This window comes from Bemisia tabaci, chromosome 7 (genome assembly GCF_918797505.1).
Source record: "Bemisia tabaci chromosome 7, PGI_BMITA_v3".
Lineage (NCBI taxonomy): Eukaryota > Metazoa > Arthropoda > Insecta > Hemiptera > Aleyrodidae > Bemisia > Bemisia tabaci.
The window spans coordinates 18,980,914-19,004,088 of NC_092799.1; the positions used below are offsets into that span (position 1 = coordinate 18,980,914).

Sequence of the window (23,175 nt, forward strand, 5' to 3'; positions counted from 1 at the left end):
CAGATTTTTGTGCAAATTTCATCGAATTTTTTGCATGGTCCGTAGCAAATTCCTTATGAATTTCAAAGGAATCCGCACAAACGATTCTCTTGGAAAAATTAAATTGTCCAATTAAATTTGGCTTGGTTCCTTTCTGCTAAACGTGGTCCAAATGTCAAAAAAGTGAAGGAAAGATCGCATTGCCACCTAAATTCAGAAACCACGCTCCTCAATTTCAGAAACCACGCTCAATTTCAGTTATCAAAATTTTTGCTATGTTAATTTTCCGAAAGGAAGCGAGATGCAACTATTGTTGTAAATTTTTTTGAAATATTCTTCGAACAGAGAAGAAAACGAACGGACATTTCAAAGAATTATGTTGATTAGTCTCTCAACTAAAAAGTAAACCTTGACGGAGAGTCCACAGTGGCTTTAATAGAGATGAATTTTTTCGGAGTTTAGCTATTGCCATAATTGGGCACATTTAAATCAAAAAGAGCTATATCCATTGTGACATGAGCCCTGCTATGCATGTATTCTTATGGACCCTGGGGCTCATGTTAGAATTGATATAGTTTCTTTTGATTTAAATTCGTTCAATTATGCAAAACCCTTGTTTCACTAAGAGTCCATCATCGCTAATCTCCGAGATGCTAGCAGTGGCGAGGTGTGCTTTGCGATATATAGATCGATCTGCCATTTAATCCTATGGAAAAGGATCGATAAACAGGGTGCTTGCGACGAACCCTTAATAATCGATTCTTTACCACAGCTTCAGATGGGGAGATATCGATAATCGATCACTCACGTCTCGCCACTGGCTACTAGCTCTCTCAAGGGAGCGTGAATTTCGAAGGATAAGAAAATACCCCATCCTTCTTAGAGAGCTTTAATCGGTTGTGACAGGTGATAAGTTCAAGCAATTTTTTAAGTGCTTCTTGTTTTCATCTTTTTCAGTTTACTCACTGTAAGAACCATTCAAATTATCTCGGTCCTTGAAATCGCAACTAAGTACTGTAATTTATCATTGGAAACATGCTTGGAATCCACTATTATCGGTCATTCACCGCGCAGCGGTTGTATAATCAGGAGAGATGCAACATTGCAGCGTGCATATTTTGGCTCGATGCGCTTCCCCCTTATTGTGCGTGGAAATACATACAAAAATGCTGCCGTACTAAGGAAAAAGGCCGTATGAACCTTCAGACATTGCCATATTTCCGTTAATAAAAATCGAATTTACTGGGTAAATTGTCAATACTTTTTTTCCAACTTCTTCAGAAAATTTTGTTCACATTTAATTTAAATCTTTTGAAAATTTCAAGGAGGACTACGCATAACTTTCATCAAAAATACACGTTTTAGGCGGGGAAATTTGGCAACTCTCGAATGTTCATACGGCGTTTTTGTCTTAGCACGGCAGAATGTAACGCAGACCTCTGCTATGCTATGCTGCCGTGCTAAGTAAAAACGCCGTATGAGCAATCGAGTGTTGCCAAATTGCCTCTCAGGAAAGAATCATTTCGAAGAAAGTTATGCATATTTTACCTTGAAATTTTTGGATAGTTTCGATCAAATTACCGACACAATTTTTGGAAAATTGAAAGATAAATATTCATAGATTTTAAAATGGAAACGGGAAATGGAGTTAAAATCACGGTTGCCCCAAGGCTCACATTAATCAGTTATTTCCCCGAAAATTCGTGATTTATCAAAGGAAATTTGGCAAGGCATAATGGCTTATACGGCGTTTCTCTTTCCTTAGCACGGCAGTGTAGAAAAGCGTCGTGTGGTTATCAAACATTTCCAAATTTCTGGTGATAAAAACTTGGTTATCTTCATAATTTGGACTTATGTTTTTTGGATTTTTCACAAAATTTCAATCACGAGGTTATCTAATGTGTCTTAAAAATTTTAATGAAAAAGATGTTTAACTTTTCTGGAACATAATTTTTTCACCAAGAGAAGGACAGCATTTGCATGTCCATTTAGTGATTTTCCTTAGAATGGCAAACCCTCTTGTATGGTGCGTACCATGAAGCAATAACCGAGTCTTGGGGGTTGGTGCCCCTGGAGGGTAAGGGTAAGGAGGGTCCAAGTTTCATGAGACGGGGAGAGAGGGGAAGGGAGAGAAAGGGGGGAGAGGGGGGAGAGAGGGGGGGAGAGGGGTTCTCGGCAAAGTTCCGAACTGACTCACATGAAAAATGTATTCGCGTACAAAAATTTGAATGTAAGTAGATGGGAAAAATTTGTGAACATTTTGCTATCGATTTTTGAGAGGATTTTGTTCTTATTTTTATCTTAAAAGTCTGAAAATTTCAAAGAAAAATATTCATTACTTTCTTTTAAAATAAATATTTTCTGACAGGAAAGGCAACATTCGAACGCTCACACGGCATGTATACTGAGCACGGCAGTACATGGAGGGGGGCCTAAACTCGAAAAATACAGCAATGAATGAACTTTAAAGTTTCACGCAGAGAGTCACAGCTGCACTTTAAAATTCGAACCGTCCAAACTTCCGAGTGCGAAGTTGTAAGTGTTGTGTGAAATTCCTGCCGGTGATTTTGAATAATAACTCGATGCATGCGTGCTCATCCTCTCCCACCCCCGCAGTCTCCTCGTTACATAATCCCGTGAATCCGAGGGGACAAATGGCCACCGTGCAGGAGACGCGACGATGGGGGGGGGGGGGGGGGGGGGACAAGGGGGGCAAGGGGGGCAAGGGGGAGAAGGAAGGAGGGCGGCAAAGCGGAGGTGGTAATTAAGCACAGTTTCGCGTGACCTTGTCCCTCGCACTATTATTCGCGCACGGCCAGCTAGCGCACATCGGACCGAGATTCCTACCGACCGAATGAAAGTTCCAAGTTGTGAACTGCCAGAGCGACGACGCTCTCAGACGAACTTTCTGCACGGACGTAGCTCTTAAACGGCGAATTTTAGCCTGATCCCCCCCCCCCCTCTAAAATCTGAAATGAGGGGCTTAGAGGACACACTGAAAAGAAATTCTCGGCGTTTTTACCACGGTCCGTTGGTACCTTTACCATCTCACTTTTTTTACCAATTATTGGTAATTTTACCAAGACAGACTGTTAAGCTTACTTAAAAACCGGTTTTTTACTGTTTTTTCAGGTAAGAATACCACTTTTATTGGTAATCAATTCCCGGTAACTTTGCCATTATATCTCGGTAATTCTACGGTTCTACCACAGTTGATAAAAAATATTGGCGTTTTTACCAAGGTTCAGTAAAATTTTACCGAGATTTCTCGGTAAAATTACCAATTCCATAACTGGTAATTTTACCGATTATTTTTATAATTTTTACTGGTAAATACACCGAGATTTTTGTTTCAGTGTTAAACGGCGAATTTTAGCCTGACCCCCCCCCCCCCTCTAAAATCTGAAATGAGTGGCTTAGAGGACAGGGCGCATAAGTGCAGTTTTTGCTATTTCGAGAAATACGTGTTTGAAGTTTCGAAATAACATGGATCCTTATGGTGGAAAGAAAGTTCAAACTGATTTTTCGCTGAGAAAAAATTCTCGGCGTTTTTACCACGGTCCGTTGGTACCTTTACCATCTCACTTTTTTTACCAATTATTGGTAATTTTACCAAGACAGACTGTTAAGCTTACTTAAAAACCGGTTTTTTACTGTTTTTTCAGGTAAGAATACCACTTTTATTGGTAATCAATTCCCGGTAACTTTGCCATTATATCTCGGTAATTCTACGGTTCTACCACAGTTGATAAAAAATATTGGCGTTTTTACCAAGGTCCAGTAAAATTACCGAGAAAGTCAATAATTGTACCGAGATCTCTCCGTAAAATTACCAATTCCATAACTGGTAATTTTACCAAGAAAAAACTGGGATCAAATAGAACCCTGAATTCTTGGTAATTTTACCCTTTTCTTAGTAAATACACCGAGATTTTTGTTTCAGTGTTAAACGGCGAATTTTAGCCTGACCCCCCCCCCCTCTAAAATCTGAAATGAGGGGCTTAGAGGACAGGGCGCATAAGTGCAGTTTTTGCTATTTCGAGAAATGCGTGTTAGAAGTTTCGAAATAACATGGATCCTTATGGCGGAAAGAAAGTTCAAATTGATATGTTGATGCTTAAAAATTTGAATTTGGGAGCGAATTTTTCACAGAATATCTATCAAGACTAGTTTTACTTGAGTTCATTGATATCTCAATTTTTTCAAAATCTGCACTTATGCGCCTTGTCCTCCAAGCCCCTCAGATATTATTGGATGGATACTTTACTTTAGATGCATTAAACCATCCGTCATGAGGGGGAAAAAAATCACTTTTTTACCTTAGGGTTTCTCCTCACTCGAGAACCTGTATAGAGAGAGTGCGGGCATAGCAAAATATGGAGCTCCTGGGGCCCAAAAGAGCAGCCAAACTTCGAACACGAAACATGTCACTGCCAATCTTCAGATTCCGATATCAAGCGAAGATGGCCAAGAATATTCGATGAGCATTTTTCCGCAAAAGCGAGTTAAGTTATGCAAGAACTAAGTCAAATAGCAGAAAGGAACGAAGGCACATCAGCTATTGCCAAATTTAATCGGGTAATTTAAGTTTTTACGTGAAAGCGGTTGTGCGGATTTTTGTGCAAATTTCAGTGAATTTTCTGCATAGTAAGAAGCAAATTTCTCAAAAGTTTCAGAGAAATCCGCATAAACCTTCTCTTGTAAAAAATTAAATCGCCCACTTTAATTTGATAATAGCTTATGTGCTCCTTGTGATGTGTGTGATGTGGTTCCTTTCTGCTAAACGCGGTCCAATTGTAATAATAAATCCCAATGGATCATTTTAATTCATAGCTTCGCTGCCTTTTCGGGCCCTAATAGCTCCATGGTCTGACCTCAAAATTACCGACAGTTCTGTACCTACTCTCCCTATATAAATACTCTCGTCTACACCGGTGCAGCTTGCGGAACTTCGGGCGAGTTAGTTCAACGAACTGGGGTTTCGCGGAGTAAGTTATAGCTGATGTATAATAAGTTCCGGGAACAAGTCCGCCCGAAGTTCCGCGAACTGAGCTCGTGTAGACAAGGCCTTAGACATGAATTGTCTCAATGTCAAAATGATTCTGAGGCTACCTGTCTCTTAAAAAGGGGAAGCGATACGCGCACATAGGAGTTAAACTAGTGGTATCACAATCTACTACTCACAGCTCATTTTTGCAAAGGTCCTTTCGCCTAGCGCCGCTGTAAGTTCGCCTTCAGTTTAGAAGGTATGCAATACGCGTTCCCCGGAGTTAAAATAGTGGTATCCTAATATTGCTCTTACGAGAGCTTGATTCGGAGAGTTTCGTATTGTAATTTATTGCTCTTTCGATTTTATGATCAGAAAAGTTCAAATTCTAAGAAGTTCCTTCCTTTAACGGCACGGCTAGTTTGCCTACAGTTTTTCAAGTATGCGACCCGCTTACTCGGGAGTGAAAATAGTGATCACAATCTACTGCTCAAAGTCAATCAAAATATCTCAATTTTGCAGAAGTGCTTTCGTTCAACATCATGCGTCACTGTAAGGTTGCCTTCATTTTAGCAGGTATGCGACACGCGTTCTCAGGAGTTAAAATAGTGGTATCATAGTTTATTGCTCTTACAAGCACTTGATTCGAAGAGATAAAATTCTACAGAGGTGCTTTAATTGAACGCCAATGTAAGCTCGTCTTAATTTTTGACGGCATGCAACACAAGTTTTGAGGTGTCAATATCGATAAATAAATTCTAAGAACGCGTATCTTCAGTGCAATGCTGTGACATATCGGTCGCTATGCTTAATTTGTGAAAAGAAACTCTGATCAAAATGTTGCTGTAATTTTTTAATATTTTTAAATGAGTGTAGAAAAACTCAGAAAATTTTAAGAAAACCTGGGACTAGGTTCTATTATTTAAAAAAGTAAACTATATGAGCGGAGGTTTGTGACAGTGCAACTGGAGATTCACATTTTTCGTCTTTAGAAATCGATATGGTGCTGTTTCATTCTCGTGCATGTTAAAACAGGCTCACAGTGGCAACCCAAAATTCGTTATTAGACGCAGTTTATATAACGAGTATTTTGGGGGGAAAAGGACCTCAAAAAGTATACTAACTTGACAGTGCCAGTTTTGGCCGAATAGTCGTCCAGGAGCTTTCGGAACTGTTTAATGATGTCATACGTTCCTGGCTGATCCCTAGTGTGGATGTGAGTGAGGAATTCGACGTCTGTGGGCAGGACGTCTGGTTTGTTGGATGGCGGCTCGTCCCTCAGCTGATCATCTTCGATAATCGTCATCACAGCGTCCATTCTAAAACCATCGACTCCTTTGTCCATCCAGTATGTCAAAACATCCTGGAAATGCATTCATTCTTATGAGACTCAGCGTGTTTTTACACCATGGCAATCAGTGGCGAGGCGCGGATGATCGATTATCGATATTTCTCCATTTGAAGCTATGGTAAAGAATCGATTATTAAGGTGTTTGTTGCGAGGAACCTGTTCATCGATCCTTTTCCATGAGTTTAAAGGACAGATCAATCGATAAATCGCAAAGCACGCCACGCCACTGATGGCGATTCTTGAAAGTTAATGGCTCCGGGCTCGGCCCAAAAGTGTACGTGAAATCCCCCCCCCCCCATCCCCCCGAGCGGGTGTTTGGAGGGCAAGGCGCACAAGTGCAGTTTCTGAGAAAATTGAGGTATTGACGATTTCAACTAAAACTAATGTTACAACATATTTTGTATAGGAAAGTTCACTCCTGAAATTCAATTTAAAGCATTAAAAAGTATGAGTTTAAACTTGCTTACCACCGGATTAAGGCGGCATGTGATTTTGAATTTTAAAAAAGTATGTTTATGAAATCTTAAAAACTCCACTTGAACGCACTGTCCCCACTTTCAAATGAGGGGCTTGGAGGGTAAGGTGCATCAGTGCAGCTTTTGAAAAAATTAAGATATTAATTATTTCGAGTAAAACTCGTCTTAATGCTTATTCAGTGAAAAATTCGCCACCAAACTCCTATTTTTAACCATCAAAGAGTCAGTTTGAATTTGCTTGTCCCCATTAGGATTCATATAATTCCAAGCCTTCAAACACTTATTTCTCGAGGTAACAAAAACTGCACTTTTGCGCCTTGTCCTCCGAGCCCTTCAAATAAGCTATATTCATAGATTCCAGGTGAAGCGAGGCCATGTCACCACGGGACGATTTCCTGCGAAAATTCGGACTACGAAGTGGCGTCAAATATTGACTTACTCAATATAACTCGCAAATCTAAGAATAACTAAGAGAGGAATAGGAAGCGAAAGCAAATTGTGTATCATTTTATTCACTCGATTGTTCGATTTTGTTTGCACTTTGGTCAGATTCAAATCATTTATAGTCTTACCCTGTTTCTTTATTAAATTTCCCTAGTAAAAATTGGCAGTAGAATCTGTGTTCCAAAATACCATAGACCTACAGCCGGCTGTAAGATTTCCAATAGCTTCTATAGCCGGCTACACAATTTCTTATAGCCTTTTATAGCCGATGGCGATTAAGCAACAGCCAGGCGATAAAGTGTATGCTAAACATTACTAATTACGGATACTAGACTTAGTGAGTTTTTGGAATACTGCTCTCTTTTTGGGCCGTAGTATCTTGATTTATTTTGCGAGGAAAGCTCCGTACTTTTGATGAATGCCTGCCATTACTAATATACTAGAGCGCATTCAGTTTCGTATGATACTGTGCAATACCTCTGGTGTGAAATAGCTGCTTCAAGCGCGGTGGCAGGCGGGCAACCAGCGCGGAACACGCATTGGCGCCTACAAACCTAACAGGGATACTTCACGCGTTGCGCAATGCGTGAAGTATCCCTGTTAGGTTGATGGCGCCAGTGCGTCGCCGCTCCGCTTTGTGTTAGACTCCAATATTTAATCTGGCGGAGTCAGCGTTATTAAACTCATGATTTTGAAATGTTAGCACATCCTGTATGGATTATTCTCATTTTAATTGATGAAAAAAAATATGTATTAAAGGAAAATATAACATGTGTTTTGTAAATATTAAGGTGGTGCCGTATCAAATTTAATGATTTCCAAAGCACACGAATTTCTACACAATTTCTTATAGCCTTTTATAATCGATGGCGAAAAAGGAACAGCCAGGCGATAAAGTGTAAAGCCCGGCGATAGGAACTATAGCCCGGCTGCATAATTTTTTATCGCTTCGTTTAGCCCGTCCGTATATGATTTTCTCCGCATTCTACAGCCAGCTGTATGATTTTCTGTAGCCTTCTTTAGCCGGCTATAAGAATTCCTATGGTATTTTGAAACGCAGCTCTTATCGCCAATTTTTACCAGGGATTATTGGTTTAATGGCAAATTGTGTAAATGTCGTTAAAACGTGAGAGCCCCACCCCCCACCCCGCAGACACGGTAGCGTCGCAGAATCGCCTGAGTGTCTTTCGCACTATTTGACGTTGCGTCAAATCGCACGTAAACTGCCCGTGGAGACAGGGCTTAAGCAGTAAGCAATCTCACTAGAAATCGATTATTTGTAATGGAGTTAAATTGACTAGGAAGAGCAGTGTTGCAAAATTGTGAGACTCTTTATTGTTCGAACACGTATATCTCCCTTCTGCGCGGGCTGATTATTGCAATTGATAGACAAAGCAATAAACAAAGAAGACGAAGGGAAAATTGAGCGATCCTATTGGCTGAAACTGGCAGTTGTTATACCTAGACTAAGAAGGAAAATTATGGAGCAACAGTATAGAATTTCTCATGGTTTGCCATTAACTGGTCTATTACTTCACTGAAAAAAAAGATTGGTAGAATTCACCATTCCTTCACGCTGTATTTCACACAGCGTCAATTTAGAGTCAATTCTGCCAGAAGAAAGGTAAACGTTACCATATACGGGGACAGGTAACCATTCCTCTGACAGAATCGACTTGAAGATTGGTAGAATTTACCATTCCCTCACGCTGTGTAAAATACAGCGTGAAAGAATGGTAAAATCTACCAATCTTTTTTTTCAGTGTTACTTCCTTTGCCTATTACCTATATCCGCTTCTACCTATAGGAGGCTCCATTTTTCCTTTGGCGTCTTTGTCTATCGTTTTTTCTGTCGATTTCAAAAATCTGGTCTAGTTAAAACCTCCGGAGTCTTCCCAGTTTATAGTGTTCACAATACCAACTTTAGGATCCAAGTTGGTGTGAGGTGACTTGCCTGCCTTAGAACCTTTTCTTGCATGCAGATAAATAAGACTGTTTAATGCACCAGACCATTTTGTCCAGAACTGCTTACACTTGGAGCTACTATAAATCTGAAAAACTATGATTTCCCAGAGGAACAGGTGAAAAACGACTACATTGGTTTTCGTATTTCACAAAATCTACTTAAGGCATGCTCATCATTTCCTAGGACGGCGTGTAAATCAAATCAACTTTTCTCGGAGGAAAATATATTTGTCCATTGACGACCCAAGCACAGATACTCGCTGTTAATATCAAAGCTTGAACAGGTGCATTGATAAGCGGAAATATGAATGCGATAAAAAAGTGATCTCTGAAGACTGCACCCGGCATATTTACGTGACGAGGCATTCTCCAAAGAGAGAAGTATTTGCGGCTATCACGACTTTTATGTAACTACATGCATGTTCATTCGATACTCCTCGGGGGGTGATGAATTTCCTCAACTGATGTTTTGAGAATTGAGTACGGCTTTCTGACTCAAAAAAAGAAATGTGCAGATTCTTACCTTCATTTCTTGAACCACGAGAGGATTTCTGTAGTTCAAATCGGGCTGTTTATGGTGGAACTGATGTAAGAAGTATTGCTTCCGTTTTTCATTCCAAGTCCACGCTGACCCTCCAAAATCTGATAGCTGAAAAAGAAATCACGATAAATCAGTCAAAAGTACCTACTTCAGATTCGGTCTTTTAGGAAACGGTGTAACAACTGCGACCTTAGAAGAAACGAACATTCAATAGACAACATTTATAACATTCATATAGATTGTATAATTTTAAAATTAGGAAAGCGACTGAACGCGAAAATCATAGGTACCTAAGTTTCAATGACGACAACATGGGAGGCCATCTGTAAAATATTAAAGTTATACAGTCGGAGGAAGAAGTCTGAAACTGCACAACAGGTGCCTAACGAAGGGGAAGATGTCACTTCACCTAACGTTAGGCAGAAAATGCTTGTAATTTGTAAATTTTAAACATGAGGAAGAGGACATTTTTGAGAAATAAAACACTAAATTTTAAAAAATGTCCTGATTATTTCCAGGGGTTATGGAGAATAGTGAATTCGCTTAGCTTTAAGTAATTTATAGAAAATTTTAAAGATGCTTCATGCTCAACAAGGATGGATGGCGTGAAAAATTCAGGGGGTTCATCGTATAATATATAATCCCCCCTGCCCCCCTTATTTTAGCAAACTTTTGTAAGTGCCTTTTTTAAAATTTTATACTTTTTTTTGTCCTAAAAAACTTCACACCAATTTGAATAAAAATAACATTTATCTTATGTCATGAGTGATTTAGATACATTAATAATTACTTACCCAGTTATTTGGGGGTGATCTGGTCCCATTTACATACTTAGCATCAACCCAAACGTAATAATTTGTGTAAGGGTCCTCTCTTGCGACGGATCGTACAAACCAGTCGTGTTGATCACTTGTATGGTTCGGCACGAAGTCAAGAATTATTTTCAGTCCTAGAAAAATGGAAATAAAACTGCGGTTACCTAACTGATTTTTATTCAAACAAGAACTCTTAAGTACCCTTAAACCATTGGTATAATTCATTTACAAAATTATTCATTTGCGTTTAACCGAAGCTTGTGTTTATCATTTTCCTGACTGTCGATCAAAGGTTTCTTCATACTCTCTTATAGCACTACTTGCAATTCCAGGAGGATAGTAGGTGGCTACAGAACGGGCATACAATACATTGCTACTTTTAGTAGAAATCTCACATGGTCGATACAGAGGGGGCAATTTCACATTGCTATTCCGCCTTCAATCTAAAAGGTAGGCAAAAAAGCATTTTTTGCGCAGGCATAGTTATCTACTCTGAAGTTATTGCTATAAATTTTCTTTAAAAATCGTCTAGCAGCAAATTTTGTCAAACTTTAACCTGACAACTTGACCCCATCTCAATTTTTCTGTTACTATTGCTATTACTGTCACTAAATAAATCATATAGACAAAGTGATTCACTCAGAATTTTTTTTGGAGGAAGCAGTATTTTCCTGGCATAAATATAGAGAGCAGAACTAGTAATTTTCGAATGCATTGAAATCTGCATGACTCGAAAATTATTATTCAAAATCAAGTGTTTCGCTCAAAAATTAGTGTTTCTGGCACCAAATAAATATATTTAAAACGTCGGAATCCCAATTTTTGGTGCACTTTTCTTTCCCGAATAACTTGAAATATGTTCTAGTTGTTTTTTGCCCCCCGCCCTCTTCCACTGATTAAGGGTTTGTAGTTGTGATGTGCCAGGAGCATTTACTCTTTCGATTTTCTCCAATTGTGCGATATTTCTCTAAGACTTCACTTAAGAGGTAAGTGACCGGTTGTTAGACGTAAAATACATACCATTTTTCTGGAATAACTCCTTCAGTACTTCGAAATCTTCCATGGTTCCGAACATAGGTTCAATAGCTCTGAAGTCAGAGATATCGTAGCCGAAATCAACCATTGGTGAACGAAAAATAGGAGAAAGCCACACCGCTTTGATACCTAAATTCGAAAGGTAATCGACTTTCTCTGCGATACCTGCATCAAAAAATGGAATACATATGATTTTACGTCGAAATCAAGTCAATGATGCATACATTCACTGGTAAAAAAAATCTCTTGGTTCAAGAGTGCAGTTTCTTGTCGCCGGATTTAAGAGTCTGGACTCTTGTTTCAATGCAAAATCCGCTTGAATCAATGCAAAATCCGTTTGAATCAATGCAAAATCCGCTTGAAACAAGAGTTCAAGATTCTTAAATCCGGCGACAAGAAACTGCACTCTTAAGTCAATGCACCGCGGCATTGGTCCAAGAGGTTTTTTTTTTTACCAGTGTTGCAAATCAACTCATCTTTGATTTAGTTCTAAAAAGATGTTCCTGAATGTCAGTGTTTCCCACTGTTCATATTATAGAATTTATGAAAAGAAAATTTGATTCGTCGTTGTGCGCACCACCAAGTTACATTTTGACGGTCGAGTCAGACATGAGATGAGTCCGAGTGGTGGTTTAACAGTGTTAGTCTAAACATCAAATCTGGGAATACTATTGAAAGGTATATCATTTTAAAAAAATATTGAAGACTTGGTGGATGACGTCACCTAAATTTAGGCTGGAATCTCAATCTGACTTGAAAACGTCTTGACGTGAAATCATCTGGAGATCGCTATGAATAAGGATCACGTCTCGTGCAACAGTGGCGCGGCTTACTTTGCGATGTATCGATTGATCTGCCGTTTAAACCTATGGAAAAGGATCGATATACAGGACAGGGTGTTCGCAACGAACACCGTAATTATCGATTCTTCACCATAGCTTCAAATGGGGAAATATCGATAAATCGATCATTCACGCCTCGCCATTGTCGCACACATTAGAGTTTCTTATGTGCGGTGAAATTTCTACACTTTAAGCAGTTGCAAGAGGATTTCAAGTTAAGAAAGTTCTAAGGTCTCCGGCATCATTTTGGAAAAGGTTGACTCTCACGGTAAAACACGCCACATGAGTCCCTCGACCAAACTATCACAAGTGCCACGCTGCCGATAAAATTCAGTGAAATTTTAAAATAGATTCAATCAGCAGTTTCTCCGTAAGAAATAAAATGACGGCGGAAATTTTGAAACGCCACAAGGCGCTTTTGACACTTTGGCCGGAAGGTGACAAAATAATCTTCGATAAAATTCGAATTTTCAGGAAATCTTGTGCATATTTTTGTCTTAATTCTGCAGAAAACTTTATTTGCAATTCAGTCAAAAGCACCTGAAACTTTTAAGGGAAAATATATCTCTTCTTTCAAATAAATTTTTTATCAAGAGAAGTCGGGCAACATCTGAATGTGCATACGGCGTTCTTCCCTAGCATGGCCGAGTTCCTCTATCGTTACGACATTTTGACTGATCGATTTATAGCATTGTGAGGATTGGGAGTTATCGATGAAACTCATTCGAAACGATTCAACAGTCGTCCCGCAGCTAACGATTTACAGTTTAAGTCCGACGGTTTATTTAGAGAAAGAAGAACTCAAACAAGACGGTTGCATCGTACAGTGCAGTACACTTAATTGCGAATTGCATTTCGATTATTGCCTCGCTTCATTGAGCAACGTGATCAGTGATATCGAAAGTCTTACTCCAAATCACCTATCATGAACCGCAGTTCAAGGAACTTCATCGGCGCTTAATTACTCTAGCTTCTTCCTCGGTTTTTTTGCAACCGCAAAAGGGACGGTTCGATTGCAGCTAAGCGCTTGAGCTGAAAATCAACAGAAATCGCGTTTTATCGATTATGAGGATTAAGCGAATCTGCTTCCAGTGGCGAGGCGTGAACGATCGATTATCGATATTTCCCAATTTGAAGCTATGGTAAAGAATCGATTATTATGGTGTTCGTTGCGAACACCTTGTTTATCGATCCTTTTCCATAGTAATAAATGGCAGATTAATCGATGTATCGCAAAACGCCTCGCCACTGTCTGTTTCATACCTGAGCAATCGTGGTAGATTAATTAAGCACCTATCATTAAAGTTTGTTCTTGTTAATCTATTGGTTGAGTGCTCCATGAGAATCAATATAAATCAATGGGGCGGCTTTACCAGTAAAAACCTGCGCAGATTATTGATATTGATATAAGTCTTTAAGTACATGAAATTCTGAGATTTACTTACCCTTCAGATCGCCGACTCCATCACCGTCTGAGTCCTTGAACGACCTGGGGTAAATTTGATAAATGACACCCCTTTCCCACCACGCTAAGTCTCTTTGAGGGTATGCTTTCATTACCTCGCATGTGGCCGAAGCCACAACGAGACAAAATACTGCTACCAGCTTCATCTGAAACAATTGAGAATGTATATAAGATTAATTAGAATATCTAAAAAAGGAAAATCCTAGGGGGAAAAATTATGAAATACATATCACGACTCTTTAAAAGGAGGAAATATTTTTTAGCCCAGACCGGAACAGAATGCTCGGATCGGTGGCATTTCCGACTGTCTGAGACCAAACTTTTCAGCGATGACAACATTTGTCGACGACCACCAGAAAGCTCTGTCGAAGGAACTTTTTTTAAAAATTGTCTCCTTCATATTCACAAGTTTTTTAGGAGTTTATTTTTCTACTGGCTACTGTTTCTTTTTCACTCGTTGCTATTGGGAATTCCATCACTTAGATTCGAAAAGTACGTGCTTTAGTTGATCTTAAAACTGCCTGTAAATTCACTTCAGTTTTCAAAAATAATCAGGAAAAAATTGCAATGAGGTATATTGATTGGTTTTATATTTAAAAAAGTAAACATGATTGGAGATTCTAAAAAAATTCAAATTAAGTACGCGTTTTTTTACTTTCACCATCGAAATAAGTACTCTTCTTATTTTACAGCAGACGCAGGAGAAAAACACTAATCACCAGGAAAAATTGGCCTAATATTAGCAGTAACATTCTTGAATTTGCCGCCAAAAGGATTTCTTCTTTAATCAAGAAGAAAAATGCTCATTGCAGGAAGAGGAGATAATTTCATCGAGCAGTAACTCCCTTGACTCACCCGATTGTTCTTTTATTCTCGGAAGAAATCTTCTTGACAAAATATTTCAACTTGGAATTCAATAATGTTTCGGCTTAATCAGCATGGTAAAAAGTATATAAAAATTTCAATTATATTCCTGGATGATTTTAGCCCCGACCAGAAGTTTGGTTGCACCAGTCAGAAGAACTTTTAAGTCAGTCACATCTGACTGGTTCAACCATATTTCTGGCTGATGCATCCAAAGTTCTGGTCGGTTTCAAAACCAACCAGGATCATAGTTGAAATCACCATACTATTTTTTTTTTTAAATTTATTTTCTCGGCGAAGCAAAAAAATTCTCGGCGTTTTTACGAAGGTCCGTTGGTACCTTTACCATCTCATTTTTTTACCAATTATTGGTAATTTTACCAAGACAGACTGGTAAGCTTACCTTAAAACCGGTATTTTTACGGTTTTTTTTTTATTTTCAGGTAAGAATACAGCTTTTATTGGCAATCAATTCCCGGTAACTTTGCCATTTTATCTCGGTAATACTACCACAGTCGATAAAAAATATTAGCGTTTTTACCAAGGTCCAGTAAAATTACCGAGAAAGTTCAATAATTTTACCGAGATTTCTCAGTAAAATTACCAATTCCAAAAATGGAAATTTTACCAAGAAAAAACTGGGATCAAATAGAACCCTGAATTCTTGGTAATTTTACCCTTTTCTTGGTAAATACACCGATATTTTTTTCAGTGTGCAGGTTTCTTATTATTATATTTTAATCAAACGTTGCAAACCTTAGCCGGCGCCGCGGAGGAGCAAGAATCAAACACAAGCACAATTTCTCGATAGGAAGTACGGAACTTGCGCGAATCCAAGAAAGGACGTCTCGAGGGTGCGAGGGAGGATCGCGCGCGAGTTGCGAGTACACGCGCGTGTGTGGTGTGGATGCCGCGGCGAGTCGGCGAACAATGACGATCGGCGGTGTCCAGCGGCGGGTCATACACGCGCAATGCTCGTCGCCAGGCAGAATCACCAAAACACCGGATTCAACAGTTTTCCAGCCGGCCGCAATTAACCATTACCCAAACGAGAATTATCTTTTCATTCACCGATTCATCACCTTAATTGCTCCGGCCGCGCGCCGCCCCGCCGCTGTCACGCCCGGTCGCTACACTCTCCGCTCCGGCCTTCCGAGCGCGGACCCGAAGCCGAGGCGATTAACTCGCGCGTCAAGCCGAGCCGGACGCGGTAGTCCGCGCTTCCGATGATCGACCGATTCGCCAGACGCCGGACCGGACGCGCTCATAAAAAAGCTGCGAATCGTTCTCGGAACGCGCGAAAACGTCAACTCGAAGTACCCAGAGACAAAGAGTGACCCTCCGCCAGACTCTTCACGACAGGTGGAAACTTTTACTCTCGGGGATCCAACACTCCCTGACGGAAGATTATATGGGAGCGAAATTCATCTTACCTACCAGCGGGCTGATTATTGAAACTTATAGACGAAGATATTGACAAAGATGACAAAAGGGATTGGGAAGGATCCTATTGGTAGAAGCAGGTGGTGGCAATGGACATAGGAGGTGGGTAATTGACTAGCTAACGGCAACCCACTAAAGACCCGACAGTCAGTCCATCATTTTCTTCCTTAGTCCATAAGAACCAACCATGTCAACCAATAGGATTGCTCCATACTCCCTATGTCTTCTTTATCTATCGCTTTGTCCATCAGTTTCAATAATCGGCCCGCTGCGGGCTGATTATTGAAATTAATAGACAAAGAAGATATAGGGAGTCTATGTAGCGATCCTATCGGTCGATATGGGTGGTTCTTTCAGACTAAGGGAGAAAATGATAGACATACTGTAGGGTCTCTCGTGGGTTGCCGTTAGTTAGTCTATTCCCTACCTCCTTTGTCCATTGCAACCACCTTGTAACCAATAGGATCCTTCTGTGCCCTGCATGTCAAAAAGGTCCCATGGGGCCCATGAGAGATTCCAGTGAGTCGACATGGGGATTTCATAGGGATATATTGGAACCCATAGGATGAGGAAGTAAAACTGCAGATCCTTATAGGGGAATAAAGATACCAACAGAAAACAGTGAGGTAGCCAGAGTAACCTAAGGGAACCCTTAGAATTCCTAGAGGGACCTAGGTTCTTCATCGTCTAGCCTTATGGGAGCATGAACCGATTCTTAATGGGTTTTTATGAGAACCCGTGCAATATTCCCTTATTCCCATTGGACCGTTTTGACAACGGGGAAAAATAACAGAGGCGACATCGCGTGTTTTGCGGAATTTAAAGTACCGAAAAAAAAATTGATTAAATCTCAAATCCTCCCGTTCTTAAGGGAACTCCATAAAAAAGCATAGTGATGTATTTCAGCTTCTATAGTTTTGGCAAAATTGTATTCATTGTTTATTTAATTAATCAGTGTGAATGAAACAATACACACAACAAAAATCACAGTCGCAGTTACAGCTGGTAAGAGTGAAACGAAATCACCTCTTCAGTCTGACACCAGACTGACTTACGAAACGAATTCGTGCAATGTCAGGATCATAACGTCATCCTGAAGTTAATGTCACCAGTTTGAAGTCAACATACTTAGCGGACATCACGTCACACTAGTTTATGAAACATATCGTTAAGATGCCATAATGAGCTACTCTTACTTGGACGTATTTATGCGAAAAGGAGATATGTGCAAGTGGAAAGATGGGGTGTGCTCGTTAGTTGGGTCATAAGAAACAATGTAAAAGTGGATATAGCTCCTTTTAAGAAAATTGAGAAGCGGGATTTGACATTAAATCAAAAGGAGCTAAACGCCAAAATATGCTAACTCATGAGCCGCGGGCATGGCAAGAGAGCGTTGTGGACAGGGCTCATGAGTTACAGCGCCCCGACGATGATCCCCGGCTCGTGTGTGGCCTCCTTCATTGCCGCTGACGTCACTGGCGCTTTTTATTCCCCATTCATTCTTATGGCCCGACCACTAACGAGTACACCCCATCTTTCCACTTCCACATATCTCCTTTTCGCATAAATACGTCCACTTGGAATACAACATGTAGGGACTCTGAATAAACTTGATACGTACACAATGACTAAAAGTCATAAAATCCTACATGAGTTGGCCAACTTTCATGTCAAATATGTGTTAAGAGCCGAAAAAATATTGATAGTAAGGTTTTTTTCAGTATATTTTAAACTAATAAATTATACAGTCAAACATGCTTACTTGCTTGTTTCTCGTAGTAACGAATGAATGTTGCGCATTTTTATTCAGTCACTTTTAGAGCGGGTCCTCGTTCACGTTCACGAAATAAGCAAGTCTAAACTTCTTTTTCCATCTCAAGTGAGCAACGTCAAAATTAAAAACCGCCTCTTGTTTTTCCATTCACATTGTCCACATGTATCACAATTGCACACCTCGGTATCAAAAAAATGTATCATCGTGGGATGGTAAAATTGTGCGATTTTATGCATTTACTATCCGCGGACGAACACATTATCGGGTTGAGTTCTCAATGCGCGATGAATGACAACTATGTCAGCCACAGTGATGAATCCTCCCGCATCAATCAACGAGATCAATTTTGTGATAATAGCGTATTTTTAAAGGCTTAATTTATTGATTTTTGAAGTTGAGTTCATTACTTAGTGATCAGAATCAATTTTACGAACACCATGTATGAGAAGACCACAAAAATTTTAAGGAGGCACATAATTTGAGGATTTGATTGGAATGCGATAAAGCTACCTATCTAATCTTTCATTAAAACGCTGGACCAACGTAGTAATCAAGTAACATGCGATTAAATGGGCGTATTTCTGTCAAACGGAACTATGTGCATTGAGGCATGAGCCCTCGAGACCCATAAGAATATATGCATAACTTACAGGGCTCACGTCATAATGCACTTGGTTCCGTTTGGATGAAATACGTCCGAATGACGATCCAATTTCAAGTTTACTGATTCATGACGTACAAATTTGTATACGTAGTACTAACCTCCTTTTCTGATGGTGCGTGAACTTCCTCAAGATACTACCCCTGTGTATGCATTGACTACGGATGCAATAAAGCCACTACCATCTAACTTTTACAGAATGAGATGAAACTGCCAGAGTAGGATTAACGCAAAAAATTAACAGAGTTAGGCACCACTATCTTATAAACTAATTGTACTATTTGAGTAATTGAAGAGGACAACAGTTTAAATGTTTACTATACCGCTTGCTCCAGCATGGAGTCAAAAAGTGATATGAAACTCCTTCATGAAGAGTGTTTTTATACCGGTTTGTGCTTCGCATATTTCGCATATTTACGCACGTAAATACTATATCTGCACTTCAAGCAATGGAAAAACAATCTCTGAATTTTTAGACCTATATTGTGATCAGCCTCAAGTGGGATACTTCATGGTGACACAAAAACCGCCGCAACTCTCAGTATAAACAACGTGACACCAATACTTATTCAAGATGTAATTTGCAAATTAAAACGTATCAGCAGTCAACAAATTATAATTCTAATAACCTTAATCCTCTGATTTGGTGGGCTGATATTTGCGCTATCGAGCCACTTAAGCTTAAAGGATTTTGTGCTGGACAAGTGCGGACAAATTTCAAACCACTAGCAAGGATTTTCATTCTTTAATAATTTTTTTTTTTTTTTTTTTTTTTAAAGGATTCTGATAGTTTTTGGTTTAAAATATACCTAATCAAAATGGGACAGTCATTTTTAACCCTGGTAAAAATTGGCGATAAGAACTGCGTTTCAAAATAACATAGGAATTCTTATAGCCGGCTAAAGAAGGCTACAGAAAATCATATGGCTGGCTGTAGAATGCGGAGAAAATCATACGGCTGGGCTATACGAAGCGATAAAAAATTATGCAGCCGGGCTACAGTTTCTTTCGCCGAGCTTTACATTTTATCGCCTGGCTGTTGCTTTTTTTGCCATCGATCATAAAAAGCTATAAGAAATTGTGTAGAAATTCGTGTGCTTTGGAAATCATTAAGTTTGATACGGAACCACCTTAATATTTATAAAACACACGTTATATTTTCCTTTAATACATATTTTTTTTTCATCAATTAAAACGAGAATAATCCATACAGGATGTGCAAACATTTCAAAATCATGAGTTGAATAACGTTGGCTCCACCAGATTAAATATTAGAACCTAACACAATGAAGCGGAGCGGCGACGCACTGGCGCCTACAAACCTAACAGGGATACTTCACGCATTGCGCAATGCGTGAAGTATCCCTGTTAGGTTTGTAGGCGCCAATGCGTGTTTCGCGCTGGCTGCCCGCCTACCGCAGCGTGCCACGGCGCTTGAAGCAACTATTTCACATCAGAGGTATTGCAGAGTATCTTACGAAACTGAAGGCGCTCTAATATATTAGGAATGGCAGGCATCCATCAAAAATACGGAGCTTTCCTCGCAAAATAAATCAAGATACTACGGCCCAAAAAAAGAGCAGTGGTCCAAAAACTCACTAAGTCCTAGCATCCATAATTAGTGACGTTTAGCATACACTTTATCGCCTGACTGTGAGTTGCTTAATTCGGCTATAAAAGGCTATAAGAAATTGTGTGGCCGGCTATAGAAGCTATTGGAAATCTTACAGCCGGCTGTAGGTCTATGGTATTTTGGAGCACAGATTCTACTGCCAATTTTTACCAGGGAAGTTACAGCCCGTTGACGAAATTGCCCAGTGCGGAGACTGAGCGACTTTTTTGCCCCGTCAGTGGACTGGCCGTACCCCCGTTACTCAGTTCAAAAACTGGTCGATATTTTTGCCCAGTCCGTAGACTGGGTAGCCAGTCCACGATTTGACCGGTCAAAAGTCTGAAAATTACGCCAACAGTCGTTAATTTTAAATGCAATCCGTTCGCTAACCGACAAATGTCCCCCACTCTCTAAGTTCTAATGAATATCTTGCGAGATTTTGGACGAAACTTGAAAGTATGAAAACAATTCACTTGTTATCTTTTTCACAATGTATTTTTTTATTCCAATTTTCTCCAAAATGTTTAATACTTTACGAGTTTTTTTAATCTGGATTCTATTTCCTGTACCTGGGATGTGCATGTTGCATACTTAAAAATTATAGGCATTGCCTTTTTACAAAAACTACACCGAGTAGGTTGTGGCGCGGCGCCTTGATGCAAGTATTCGTGTCCCACGGATGTGCGTGTGGTATGTTAAAAAACTGAAGGCACTCTCGCTTTTCTCACCTCTGTGGGAATGCATTGGAGTCGTCGCAGCTTGTAGCAACACTCAAATAAAAGATCACACATCGACTGCGTAAGTCCGCAATCACATATCTGGTTCACGGTGTCTGAAAATCCCGCCTCTATGTTATTTTTTAAAGGAGAACAAATTGACATCATTCCATGACGTTTGTGCGGAATTTTCTGCAAACAGAGAAGAAAAATCACGGCAGTCTTACGGAATTTCCGTTGAATAGTTTTCCGCTCAAAAAATAAAGTATGACAGGAAGACTGCGACGTCGCAAACCGAGTTATGTGATTGCCGACTTACACCGTCGATATGTAATATGTAAGGAGCTCATTGTCAACTGAATCCTTTACTAAGAACAGAATTGCCGCTCGCTGATTGGTTTAAAAATTTCAGACTTTCTTGTATTCTCTAATTTCTAACTTTTAATATAAGTTCGAACAAAATTCGAACAATTTTCAGATTTTTTCACCTCTCCCTCAATTATTGAAATTTCAATTAATCAGGTTTGTAGAAAAAAGAAAAAGGAAAAAAGGAAACTCATTAATTTGCGTTAAAATTTTTAATAAAGAACTCGTCAATGTTAATCCTGCAAAAAACATCCTGACTGGGAAGTTTCTCCCACGGGGAGTAAAACCCATGGCTAAAGTCCAAGAATGCGTATCATCGCGATTGTGACGTTACAAATTTTATAGTTCTCTTTAAAAAAACCAACCGACTTTTTCCTGACATTTTCTGTAAATGTTCCTCATATTACTCATTCAAAAATATCTACAGCAAAATTCTAGGAAATGTATTGGATGGAAAAATACAAAATACAAAAAAATAACTTAAAATAAAATAAAATAAAACACTGAAACGTGAATTAAGATACGCATTTTTTGACTTAAGGTATCAGTATGCACTTCCTGATATTAGGGGAACTGCAGCTTTGACTGACAAATGTATTCACTCTTTCTAGCTTTAAGAGCTTAAGCTCTTTAATTCTGAGGGTCAGCGGCCGGTCCAGTCTCGCCGTTATCTGTTACATCAGAGTGCAACGTGTAATTACGTTGAACACACTGAAACCAGGCTACTTACGAAGAGAAATCGTGAAAACCTCAAACTTTTCTCTTTCTTGTTTTAATGATGTGAAACTTCACACAGAGAGTAAAAAATAGGTATTCAGAGAAGAAATGTAGGAAGGGGGAGAGAAAAAGAGAGAGAAGAAAAAAAAGGGGCTTATCTATCAATAAGTTGTGTTTTTTCTTTTTTTTCAATAAGTGATTTATCTTTTGTTTGCATGATCTTGGATTGAATTAAGGTGAGTTGACAGCTATAGGTGTATTTAACAGAGGGAACTGGATTACAGCTCATGCAGAATTCCACTTCAAAAAATTAAGGTTGAGGTCAACCAATTTTCGTTGCATCTGAGGGCCTTGATCTACGTAAGATACTGATAGGACTATTAATGAGGAAGTGATTTTTTGCCTTGATTTAAAAAGACCATGAAAAATCTTATATTTTTATCCTTAATTTGATTGAATTTTAGTCACTTTAAGCGACTAATTGAATTTGAAACATTAACTGAGGCTTGGTAGAAAACAATTAACTCGTTTAAAGTCGACCCTGAAAGAGAGAGTCCTGCAGTTTTATATCAAACGTGTCTCTCTCTTTAACTAATGCTAAGTCACGCGAATAAAGGTATCTGGGCCTGCGTTGGTCTTCTGTAGAAATGGGCAATTGGAGCGAATTTAGCGTTTAGAATTTAAAAAAAAAAAGAAAAAAAAAAAAAAAAAAACCTTCAGAACTAGATGCAATTAATTCAGTTTTCCGTTCAATATTACATTTTCAAAAATGTCAAGTTATCACATTTCATCATTTAATCTGGAAATTTTTTTATGGTGCCAAACCACCAGTGCTCAAATTAATTTTTTCAGGGATTTATTTCAGCCCTATTTTGCTTAACTTAGTCTTAACTTATTGAATGCGATCAGTGCTTATAGGAAAAAATAGAGTGACGATTCCTCAAATTACTCTTTCCTTCTCATTTACTGTGACCTGGATACTTGTACTCGGGAATCATTTTCAGAGCATGAAAGCATGGTGACCTTCTTGCTGAACTGTACGGAAGCGCCGCATATCGGTTGTGGCAATTAAAAAATAATTTATGAACCGCTCAGAGATTAAATTGTGGGAGAATTTTCTAC

The 23,175-nt window shown here is 39.2% G+C and overlaps 1 protein-coding gene across 4 annotated transcripts in view; it reads right to left on the reverse strand.

The window, feature by feature from the left end:
• The window catches only part of LOC109029590 (maltase A3), a 46,940-nt gene that overhangs the window by 10,841 nt on the left and 12,924 nt on the right, over nt 1-23,175 (reverse strand). Inside the window, exons 1-6 of one of the 4 annotated variants that reach the window (XM_019040100.2) lie at nt 18,744-18,896; nt 13,881-14,046; nt 11,579-11,758; nt 10,538-10,692; nt 9,726-9,851; nt 6,091-6,329 (exon numbers count right to left, since the gene is read on the reverse strand). In XM_019040100.2, coding sequence (XP_018895645.1) covers nt 6,091-6,329; nt 9,726-9,851; nt 10,538-10,692; nt 11,579-11,758; nt 13,881-14,046 — 866 coding nt within the window. In that variant the 5' untranslated portion in view covers nt 18,744-18,896. Of the gene's footprint in view, nt 1-6,090; nt 6,330-9,725; nt 9,852-10,537; nt 10,693-11,578; nt 11,759-13,880; nt 14,047-15,520; nt 15,821-17,969; nt 18,281-18,743; nt 18,897-23,175 lie in introns of those variants that run through there. The other 3 variants (XM_019040099.2, XM_019040101.2, XM_019040098.2) reach the window with 3 other exon arrangements.